The sequence below is a fragment of the Sesamum indicum genome, linkage group LG8 (assembly GCF_000512975.1).
Source record: "Sesamum indicum cultivar Zhongzhi No. 13 linkage group LG8, S_indicum_v1.0, whole genome shotgun sequence".
Classification (NCBI taxonomy): Eukaryota; Viridiplantae; Streptophyta; class Magnoliopsida; order Lamiales; family Pedaliaceae; genus Sesamum; species Sesamum indicum.
Genome location: NC_026152.1, coordinates 3126025 through 3137588, shown reverse-complemented (window position 1 = coordinate 3137588; position 11564 = coordinate 3126025). Strand labels below are relative to the sequence as shown.

The 11564-nt window shown below is 34.8% G+C and overlaps 2 protein-coding genes across 2 annotated transcripts; one reads left to right on the top strand and one right to left on the bottom strand.

The window, feature by feature from the left end:
• On the top strand, positions 2992 to 4957 carry LOC105167529 (uncharacterized protein C9orf85 homolog). Its single transcript, XM_011087298.2, has 7 exons — positions 2992 to 3151; positions 3300 to 3421; positions 3509 to 3561; positions 3708 to 3771; positions 3982 to 4024; positions 4173 to 4220; positions 4573 to 4957. The coding sequence occupies exons 1-7, from the start codon at positions 3059 to 3061 to the stop codon at positions 4729 to 4731; spliced, it is 582 nt and encodes a 193-aa protein (XP_011085600.1). The 5' UTR covers positions 2992 to 3058; the 3' UTR covers positions 4732 to 4957.
• Positions 5245 to 9220, bottom strand: LOC105167530 (solute carrier family 25 member 44-like). Its single transcript, XM_011087300.2, has 6 exons — positions 8843 to 9220; positions 7943 to 8324; positions 7398 to 7594; positions 6407 to 6539; positions 5997 to 6150; positions 5245 to 5633 (listed from the first exon to the last, which is right to left on the bottom strand). The coding sequence occupies exons 1-6, from the start codon at positions 8899 to 8901 to the stop codon at positions 5608 to 5610; spliced, it is 951 nt and encodes a 316-aa protein (XP_011085602.1). The 5' UTR covers positions 8902 to 9220; the 3' UTR covers positions 5245 to 5607.

Below are 11564 nucleotides of genomic sequence, written 5' to 3'. Positions count from 1 at the left end.
TAAAACTCATAATTTTAATTGATTTTTGGCATAATTGATTAAGTGTGTACTAAAATCGTTCTAATTGTACCTCATTTTGGAATTCTAACTGTCATCTTTTGGTTATCATTTGTCACACATATAAGAACGGTCATACAAGATCGTTCCTAATTCTAATAATGTGTTCCAAACAGAGTTCTAAAAAATAAACTGTTGCTATTTTGGAGCGGTCTTTGAAACGGATTTTGTAACGGTTATTTTGGAACACATATTAGAACTGTTTGGCCGTTTCAAAATTATAATTTAAAAAAATATTGGATCATGACGTCATCTATCAATATTCATTCCTCAGGTGTTCCAAAGCCCGCTCCAATATGGAACGGATTTTGGAATGTTTGTCTTGCCCATGCCAAATTCCACCCTTTTTTTATGTGTAAAATATTTATTATTTTTATTAATAATAAAAAAATTTTGAACATGCTCGAGCTAGAGCTCAAAACCATAAGTTCGAGCTCGAATACCTAAATTTTTTGCTAAGCTGGACTCCTAGCTATGATCTCCGTTGTCTTTGTCCGGCATGCATAGTGTGCTGACAGGTCCGCCGGCTCCCGATAAACGTATATACGTGAATGAGATGTTCAGCTGCCACTTAATCTTACGAAGCTGTGTGAGCAACGCATGCAACCTCAATTCCCTATCGTTCTTGTGAATGCTATGCAAGACCGCGAGACTCCACCAACACATTGCAGCCACCCGCCTCCCTGGCAAACTCCAATCCTTGAACCCACCAATTTTTGAAGCCATCTACTCAATCAATCTATCAAAATATTCCACCTTACACCGGCCAATGATGATTGACGCCCCAAGGTATGTAAAATGGAAGGGCTTTAGCACAAAACCCATCATTCGTTTAATCTGCCATTTAATCCTTAAATGCGTAATATGGGGAAGAGCATAAAAGAGCTCTTAGCATTGTTAATACTTTGGCCCAATGCCGTCTTGAAATTGTGTAAGAACTCCATAACTTTTCCAAGGCCACTCTCCTTGGGGTTAAAAAATACGAGGACATCTTCGGTGTATAGGTGAGAAAGTCCTTGGCAGCCTCTGTCTCATGAGAGAAAAACACCAAAATACTATACGATTCACACAGATAAAGTCAGGTTGGGTTTGCTTCACCAGCCCGTCATCCAAACCCGCCTGACGTGTGCGTCGCCTTACTACATGATTTTTTACAGTAGAGACCTTAAGATGAAACCATGTGGACCATTTGGTAAAGTACATTTAGACATATAAATACCCTCCTCCCAGAGTATTTATGGTAAGACACATTTATACCTCATTCATTGCTTGAGATCACTTGCTTTCCATCTCAAACTCGAACTGACTTGAGTATTGGAGGGTCTTAACAGGGACAAATCCATGTTAGCCTAACATGCTTCTTTCTTCTCAGAGATTACTTCTATATCTAGGACCAATATAGCAAGCTCGAGATCTCATGTCGAGCAGGTCGTGTATTCGACTCAAATCAGACTAAAAAACAACAGTTATGTATGCAATTTCGGATAAGTTGAATCTGTCACTTAGAAAATCAAATTGATAGTGTGTTTACTAACATCTTTGCTATGAGGATTTAAAGTGGCTTTTTGACAAATTTGTTAGTGGGCCATTTGGAGACAAGTTGTCAAAGAGATTTAATGCAGTAGATCATTTTGGATGAAGTTTGGAAAAAATCAAGGATAATTAGACAATTGACGGACAAAATTGGACGAAAAATATGAAAATACATAAAGAGACTGACTTTTAGCAAGACAAGAATGAAACGAATGTTGGTTGGATTCAAATCTTGGCACAATAGAGCTTGATACCGGGCCCTAAATATTATAACCAAGCAGCCATAAAAATTTATAAATGAGATATTAGGTTAGATTAGTACGAATATCCAATTGGTGAACAAAGACTTCAAGTATTATATAACATTTTATAATTTACTACGTGTTATTATGTTGAGTAGAATTTCTTGTATTAATTAAATGAATTAGTCAATAAGATAGAAGTGTGTTTTATAAATAAGTAAATCTTTTTTGTTTGGTGAAAGGAAATTTAATTAATAAAAGAATAAATTGTACAGCTAGGCAAAAGGCTCAATCCTCTTCACTCTACTGCGCTATCTTTCAAATTCTAAAGGATGCCACAACCTTTATAGTTCAAACAAACTGTAAAGGTATCTAATAAGCTATTAATTTCAAATGAACTTGTTCTATGACTAGTGTAGCTATAGTTTTTGGATCCTTGGCAGTATGTCCAAATGTCCTCATGCTCTTCTCCTACCACATATGGTAGACGAGTGATGCTAACATAGAAAGGTTAGTTGGATTAATAAGATGTCCAATTCTTGACGAACCCTGTCCTCCCCCGCCATGAATAGATGGTAGCATATCTTGAATTTTCAGCAGCATCTCCAACAATGACAACAGCCATCTCCAACTCCCATTATCTATGACCTCCAACAAGAGGTCTGCAAGGGTATCGTTGCAACATCCCAAAGGGGTGCCACAACTCTTTCCATAGCGATATGTGAGTTCCCCTACCAACTTGGATTTGGATCATTTCGTTTGTAACAGTATTCTCACAGTTTTAGAATTCTTTTTAAAATTTAAATGATAATTACTTTTTAAAATTTCAAAATACACATATTTAGTATGCCAAGTGTACAAGTAATTAATAACGGTAGATTTTTAGATTAAGGTGAGCTATTTATAATTATAATAATAAAATAAATTGTACAAAAGTTTTACTCAGATCAACGACTTCACAAAAATATAAAAAATATATATATTTTGTGAAGTTGTGACTTGGACTTCTAACTTCACAGAATATAATTACATATATATATATATATAATTTTTGTAAAGTCGTTACTCTGAGCAAGATTTTACAATATGTATATATATTAGTTTTCCGAGTAACGATTTCTACTATTAGTGCAAAATTTTCCAAGGTGCAATTTTTTTCTTATACTATGATTATAAGTAACTGGGGTTAAGGTCGCGGAAAAATTTGAAGGGTGTATAAGCTGAAGATGAGCAGCGGCGGCAGCAACCGTAGGGGTCCGCCGAAGCACCAGAACAAATTCGCCTGGAAACCTAACTCCGGCCACACGATCAATCCCACCGTATGTATCATCTTCCATTTCGGATCCCCAGAAAACCTCGCCTTGAATAAATGTTTCTACTTAGATCGTTTTGTATTTTCTTTTCTTTTTCCCCCTGTATATGTATACCTACTTCTGTACGTCTATGGCGATGATTTGATGACGCCAGGAAGTAGGGGGAAGATTGAGGCCGTATTCGGAAGTGACCGGAGTTTGTTCTCGATGTAAAGACCAGATTGAGTGGAAACGGAGATACGGAAAATATAAGCCTCTTGCCGAACCTGCCAAATGGTTATTTTTATTTACCTTTATTTTTTTTCGCTTGATTTTGTTGAATGTCTTTACTTATTTTGTTGATGTTTGCAAAATCGATTGTAGCCAGCGGTGTTCCAAGAGGAATGTTCGACAGGCTTATCACAATCTATGCGCTGGTTAGAATTCGAAGTGTTCATTTTCTTTAGTACTTCTTTTGCTTTTCAAGTGTGACGTAGTTAGTATTTAGAAATCTATTTATTAGGTGAGGAAAGTTTCATTTTCTGTTATTTTTTGACTTGATTTTGAAGAATAATATGTGTAGGTTGCGCTAAGGAGCATAAAGTATGTGCAAAATGTTCATGTCGTGTTGACAACATAATCGGAAGGTATAATTTTCTCCCATTAATTTCAGTTATTTTCCTGGAAATGCGATTACTGATTGTAATTCATATAGGTTAATTGGAATTTATTGAAATAAAAAGAAAATTAAGTGGAAATTTTTGTTTTAGGGTGATTGATTTTTAAGCGGATGAGCTCAATTTGTATGCATGTTTTAAGAGGTTTATACATGGGTGTTTCTATTGCTTTCCTTGCAGAGACGTTTCGGAAGTAGAAGCCGAGCAGAAGGCGCTGGAAGAGGTGTTCATTTTATTATCATTAGCAACACTCGCTTCATTTGTTTTTCTTGTTATCCTTCTAATTTTTGCAACCGTTATTATGCTTTTGAGATCATGGTGATTAGTGTTGTTTATCGAGTTAGAACCTTATCAAAGTTTTGGCGCTTTAGGCAATAAAAAATGCTCGGGAGAGAGACAGGAGAACGCTGCTTAGAGCTGTAAGTTTGTTCTTGATCTTTTGTTTCCAGATGTATTTCTTTAAAGAAAAAATTGCTGTATATTTCTGTTCTGTTTCGTTTCGGGGTGGCAGTTGGGCAGTGGGTAGGTGGTGGTGGCTGAGACAGAAACCAAGCATCACCTTGAGCATATTTTCTAAATTTGCAATGATATATGCAGATTGGCATTTTCACAGAAGTAGAGGCAAATATGTAAAGATTAAGTTTTGTTCAGTTCATGTTGGTTATCACTTGGTGGTTACTTCTGGTCTTGCAACTGTCTCAGCTGTTCAATTACATAATTCTGGTGATCATTTTATTCTGAGGTTGAATGCTTTTGTATGTCTATATACAGATGAATAAAGGAAACTCTAGCTCAGCAGTAACTCAAAGCAATGATGATAGCAAGGCTGGCGATTTGTTCACTGCATCATCCCTTGAAGAGTATGCGGAATTCAGCAGGGACGATGAGGATGACAATAGTGAAGAAGATGAGCCCCAAGTTGTTGGTTAAGGCAGATTTCGGGGACAGTTTTTGTTACTTGAGCTTTACAAGTCCCCTTTTTTTCCCTTTTCGTGATTATTTAAGCTTTAGAAGTCGTTTTTGCTGTTTGTAGTGGAGACACTGAGATTTGTAACTTTGATAAAGCCATATTATAGCATATGGTTCATTGGAAGAATCAAATGTAGACTTCCCATGTTCCCATCGTGTTTCAAATAGGCCACGAAGTTATTCAACCCTTCTGTTTCTTTGGGCAGTTTTCTCATGCTAACATTTATTAAGAAAGTCCACTACAGTGATCTTGAAATCACTACCAGTGATCATCTACCTTTGAGTCGACACATGATACATGAGGATGCCTAGCCAAAAATTAAGAAGGGAATACTTTTCTGCAAATTTTACATCAAAGTTGCGACCAAATTAGATTTCAAAATCGATCTGAATCTTTTGAGGGGAACTGCATTTGTGATTACTAACAGAGACCTCTCTACCATTGCAAGCTGAAACTATGACCGAGACAGTATGTTCCTGACAAATGAAGGTTGAGCAGCAACACAAATAATTTGGACTCAGAAGTACAATTACATTAGGTACAGTTACATTAAGTTCCCTTCTTCGGTCAAGAATGGATCAAGAATACAATATTACACTCTGAGGTTGCTTCAATGTAATAATTATAATGTGTAATCCTCCAGAAAAGAATTATGGCATCAACGTTTTCAGTAGTTTGGCAGAATGATCAGATTCTATAGCCAAGCTGTCTTGTTTATCTGCAAAAGTTTAACATATCTACTATATCTTCAGCAGCGTGTCTCTCTATGGACAGTGTGAAAGAAATCTGTGTCACCTACTGAGGAAAAGTAACTTAACGGGACAGGGTTGATGAGTCTATTCATCTTTTGCACACATGCGTTCTGCATAATGGAAAACACAATAGACTCATTAGTTTGGGCTCGAATCAGCTGATATGAAATTCTTCAAGCTAATTTCAACATCGCCAGAGGATGAAACAGAACATTAAAACATTTTAATTTAAACACACAACTTGAAGTAATGACCAAACAAAATTCTTTCACACAGACTTGAAAGCATCAAGGGTTTCATCAAAGTGGCAAGAAGTATGAACAAGCAGCAGCATGCGGCTCGCTGCATGAACCAATTAGCAAGAAGGTACCTTAAGAATGAGGGATTAACCAAGTGCTTCCAACCCTCCCCCATTCATAAACGGACCATGAGTAACAATGACCATAATGACAAGTGAAGATTAAGAAGATTACTTAGATATTCATAGGCCAGAATCATTGAGGTTCCCCAAGCAGACATGCTGAAAAATCTTGGGCCCAGTCCTCTATAAAATCCAGTCCATCCATCATCAGCAATCAAACTTTTAACTACTTGCCTTGTGCTGAGTCTTTTTGCATGGCCCATCACCTGAGCATAGAGAACACATCAAACAAGAGAAAAGACGAGAAAAGTTAGGATACCGGTTCGGATGATGGAGTCTACCACTCAGTAATTGGCCATTGTATCATCCACCCTCCCCACTCATGTGGGAAAGAAAAAAGAAATATAGTTAAACAAGTGATTACAACAAGCAAATGCACCTTTGCATCAGAGAAATGATCTACCACCCACTAGAAAAGTTTTATAAACAATATAAGATAGAAAATAAATAGATAGAGCCCACCTGAAGGCGGGTTTTAATGGTGTCCATTGGGGTTGTTATGCATGATGCAGTTGCAGCAGCAAAAATCCCCCCAGCAGCTTGAACCGCCATGATCTTCTCTTCGCTTGGAGCTGAAATGCTATCATCCAAGAGTCTGCCAGTAACATTAAAAGAAACAAAAAGAACGAATGATAAAAATTAAATTCAGGAGTAAGAGTTTCATCATATAATTGAGTGACCCACACTACAGGGAGAAGAACAGCAAACAGCAGTTAGATTGACCATATACCATTTAATTGCACCTTTCAATTCTTCTGCATTGAATCAGATAAATTTATATAAATTTTAGAAAATTCAATCCTCTTGTACTGCCCACTCCATGATCCTGAGAGCATGCAATGCAGCACAAATTCAGATATTGAAGGAAATAATGATTTAAAGGCTTGATCCTAGTGTTAGAATGTTAGCTGTTATTGAGAATGATAGGGAAGGGTTTAAGAGAGTAGACTCGAAGATATTGAACAAGTGCATAGGCTTTCAGCTACTAAACAGTATTTGCACAAAAGTTAAAAGTAAAAATCAAGAGAAAAGAAAATTCAGGAATATCCAAATTCCTGTGGGCACTACACCCAAGGTTAGTTGCATTGGGCAATCAAAAGAAAATGTTTGTAATATAATATGGGAAATTCAGTAATTTTACGTCCATTCCATATTGAAATCTTAAAGATTTGGATGTAAACCTACTATCCCAACTAGCAATTGGACTTTTACAAGGAAACATTGACGAAATCAAATAAAATTTACATGACTCTGAAACACATAAGGACTTGGAAATTGGAATGAGACCATATTGAATTAAGATGTTTATGTGGGAGAATGGTATCCACAAAAAATGTATATCGGTACCACCTAGAATCTACAAATGGAGCACCATTTGAAAAAACAAAAATAAGAAGCTGGTTAACGATATATTTCCTGCAAACATGAATGAGACTGAGGTTTAATGCAAGACCTCCAGATGAAGCGTTGGCTTGCACCATAACTAGCCCACCAGACAGCACTGGTTGGAGAATAAGTGATAACAGAGAGACCAAAGCCTCTATAAAATCCACGAACCCCATCAGCCTTTATAATTTGGCGCACAACATCCAAGCCCCCGTTATAGGTCGCATGGCCAGAATACCCTTGCACCATTAATCTTTGACTAACCTTTCAGAAAATTAGTAATACAGTTTTAGTGTTTCAAATAAATTGAAAAATGTATTATGGGAAGAAAAAGCTAGATAAAAAAACAAGAGGGTAAATTATGACCTATTTCCATATTTAAGATCGTATGAGACTCTAGAATAATAATAAATAGAGCAAAGGGAAGCCAATAGATAAAGTAGATATTTGATGTGTTCTATACTTGCATGGTAATTTATTTTCATTATCAGCATATCTTAGTTTATGAATGGAACCTATTTCTCAGAATTCCTTTCCATCCTAAAAATTTTACCTACTTATAAAAATTAAATAAAAATTCAAAACACCTGGATGAAAGTATGTGCAACATACCACATCAACTGGAACAAATACAGCTTGTGAACAAAGAGATGCCATCATGCCAGCAACCCCATTTGCTATAGCTGCCTGTGTTGGCTCTGACAATTTGAATGGTTCCACCATCTTGAAAGCAGCAGCTTTGGTTGTCTCTAATGCGGTAAGAAATATAACTCTGGTAGGTATTGCTCCTGTCACGACAGTGCCAAAACCTTTATATAGACCAGGAATCCCATCCGTTTTTAGTAGGCCTTTGATGACAGAAACAGCACTTCTTTCTATGGACTCATGTGAAGCAACTTGCAGCCTGGTCTTCACAACTGAAATGGGATAAAGTGCCACTGTAACTCCAGAAAAAATTCCAGCTCCAACAAGGTAGAACTTAGTTTTGTCAAGCCTGTAGGGGAGGATGACAATACGATTAAACCAAAACGAATCCAAAATGACATAATAACAAAAAAATCAAATGCTTGTTACCACCCTGCAACAATAATAAAGGCAACTCAATGATCAAGCATCAACTAATGTGGCAACATAGAAGGTTCCTCATGCACCGTCAAATCCCCTTGTTTAATTGCACGTACTTTGAGCTCACGCCCCTTACTCAATTGCAACACTAGAAGACTCTAATATACCATGGAAAAACAAAATGCAAGAAATGGAAAATACATTTCTTCTTCTCCCCTGTAGAAATCCACCCGAAACAACCAAAGCCTGCCTGATTTCAAACTTGAAACACAACAGAGACAGCAAGCTAAGTTCAAAAGAAAATTCAATCTAACCACGTTCTATAGATCCAATTTCCGCAATCATCAACCAACTGAATCTGAAGAACTAAACTTCAAAACCTTCCCCAAATCACCACATTAAAACGACAAACAACTCAACAACAGAAATCAAATTAATCAAACTTACTTGTCCCAATTAATCTCCGTCTGACCGAACGATTGCCTATGAGTTCCCGCTGTATCCATCGAACACCAAACCAAACCAAAAAAAAATCCCAAAAATCCCTAACACTTACAGAAGATCATCATTTCCTGATACAGAGAAGCTCATCAAATTCCGGTGAGCTGAAAATTTTCGAAAAAGAAATGTCAAGTAGTTGCTCTGAAGAGATTCGTTGTTGGTTGTGCGTAGTTGAGAAGAAAGTGCAATTAAATATCTAAATATATTCTAATTTGGAAATTCCGCTCGAAAAGCCGTTGAACGGAAGAAGTCGGGTCTTCATTGGCGGCCGGGATTCTCTGCTACGCGGATACGGCAATCCCCGCTGTGCAATGTTGTACCGTAGAAATCGGAGCGAATCAAAAGTTTGGGCCAATTGATATGGTGAGTTGGGTAAAGAATAATCCATTTCCACCAATTGCTAGTTATTAAACATTTCCAACCTTGCTTCTTGTCTTAAATTAATAATAATATTAATATAAAAATCTATATTTGTTTTTTAATTAATATTTTATTTTCATATCTACATATTCTCTAAAGTAATAAAAAAAACATTTTTTTATATTTTTACAATATTCAAAATTAGGGATTTTAAGATAATTATAATCGTTAATTTGATAAAGTTTGATATGAAAATTCAATGTGCGTTTCTTAATTAATAAGATAAATATAACAATTTTTCATAAAATTTAACATAACTACAAATACATTCTAAAATTAGCAATCATCTAACAAGTACCCCTACATCGTGTATCTTGAGTTCAAATTTGGGTGGGTGTGTGCAATTTCTTTTAAGGGATAAGTACACCGCTCCTCCGTCAAAGTTTGATATAATTATAAATAGACACTCCGTAGTTTCAAAGATTACATATAATACTCCATTTCGTCTGACAAATGGATTCCTCAATTAGTCCAAAATCACCGAATTCACTGATATTAACAAGAAAATATTTAATCAAATTTAACCCCAATTCACCACTATTAACTTATTATAGACCAAACAAATTCTGGACAAATTACTCTTTTAAGGACGAAGATATATTTCTTCACATGCATTAGTATATGAGCTGTATAAGGACAATTTGGTAAAAAAAAATATAATTCACCTGCAATAAGTCAATAGGGGGTAAATCGAGATTTTCATTCAATTTGTTTGTTAATATAAGCAAGTACGATGAACTTTACATAAAGGAGATATCTATTTGTTAGACAGAAATAAATATTGTGGGATACTCGATATAAATTTAATAAATTAGAAGATGTCTATATATAATTACACCAATCATCAGGGGAGGCTTAGTAATTATCTATTTTTTTATTTTATTTTTCTTTAAAAAAGAAGCAAAGAGCAGTTCTAAATATTGGGCCGAAATCCTGAAACCAATAAGCAACTATTGGGCCGAATAACGGAGAGGCTAGGACATGGATTGGGCTGCAAGTAACAGAAACCCAGGAAGGCTACCGTTGATCATTTTGGGCCGATAGGGCAATAGATGAGGCCCATGCATGCTAGATCGCCATTGCGTCATAAATATTTTTGGAGGAGACATGAAAAATATATTTCTTGAAAATTTTATAAATTCTTACATCTTATAAAATGGTTTTAAAGCTTATAAAATATTACAATTTATTTTTAAAATAAATTCATAAATTATTTAAATAAAATTACGAAATATAAAATGTTCATAATTAATTTGAATAAATTTGTTAAGACCTTATAAATAAGTTAGTAATTCCTAATTTTTTATTTAAAGAGCTTATAAACTTCTGATATTTTATTTTTAAAATTTATAAGCTCTTTGCAAAAAAAAAAAAAAAACTACTAAACACTATTTATAAGCTGTCAAATATCATAAATTGATAATAACAATAATCATAAAATAATAATAACAATAGTACCGAATCCATCATTTTGAAGATCAATTATGTCTCAAATAAGATATTTTTATACAATAAATGAAAAGGTTATTATATTAATTAAGATCTTAATTGATCACATTAAAAAAAAAAAAAAACAAGATTGTTGCGTTGTCTTTTTTAACTTAAATTTCCAATCATAAAAAAAAAATTACATGATCCATTGCGCTTACTGTAAGCTTGAGAAACAATATTTAAAAGAAATTTTATGTTATCGAATTAACTGCATAATTAATATAATATATTTATCGTATAATTATTTATTTTTTAAATTATATATCAATCATATAACTATTATTATAATTTATTAATTTAAATTGAATCAAAATGAATCTGATTAGTGTGAATTATAAGCCGGATCCGACAATCCTCCTAGACTAGTCCCGCCGAACAAATGAGTTGCAACAATTGAACTGTAGATGTGTAAGCAGCCGACACAAAAGGAGGCCCCACGACCATACACTTGCTAGTTGTTCGCTTCTTTCTCATGGAAATTTTGAAATTCCGCTGCACCGACAGTAGTTCAACAATTTATATTTTTAAACACATCATCAGCTGTTCTACATCATATGTCAGTTGTATTGTTCCATTTACCTTGTCGGCCCAGCTTTTGTTTTTAATTTAATTTTTCATCATCTTTTTTATAAGTTAATTATAATTATATTGTGATTTCAATCACGGGTTATTATGATAATTAATCAAGAAATATTATTAAACTAGAATAATAATTTTCATTTGGTGAAATTTAATCTTATTAATTAAATTAGCATTG

Excerpts from the sequence above, each read along its gene's own strand:
- LOC105167530 (XM_011087300.2), bottom strand. The coding sequence starts at position 8,901 with ATGGATACAGCGGGAACTCATAGGCAATCGTTCGGTCAGACGGAGATT. Across the intron at positions 8,325-8,842 it reads ACGGAGATTAATTGGGACAA|GCTTGACAAAACTAAGTTCT; the intron begins GTAAGTTTGATT and ends CCTCCCCTACAG. Across the intron at positions 6,540-7,397 it reads AGCCAACGCTTCATCTGGAG|ACTCTTGGATGATAGCATTT; the intron begins GTCTTGCATTAA and ends TGTTACTGGCAG.
- LOC105167529 (XM_011087298.2), top strand. The coding sequence starts at position 3,059 with ATGAGCAGCGGCGGCAGCAACCGTAGGGGTCCGCCGAAGCACCAGAAC. Across the intron at positions 3,772-3,981 it reads GTTGACAACATAATCGGAAG|AGACGTTTCGGAAGTAGAAG; the intron begins GTATAATTTTCT and ends CTTTCCTTGCAG. Across the intron at positions 4,025-4,172 it reads AGCAGAAGGCGCTGGAAGAG|GCAATAAAAAATGCTCGGGA; the intron begins GTGTTCATTTTA and ends TTGGCGCTTTAG.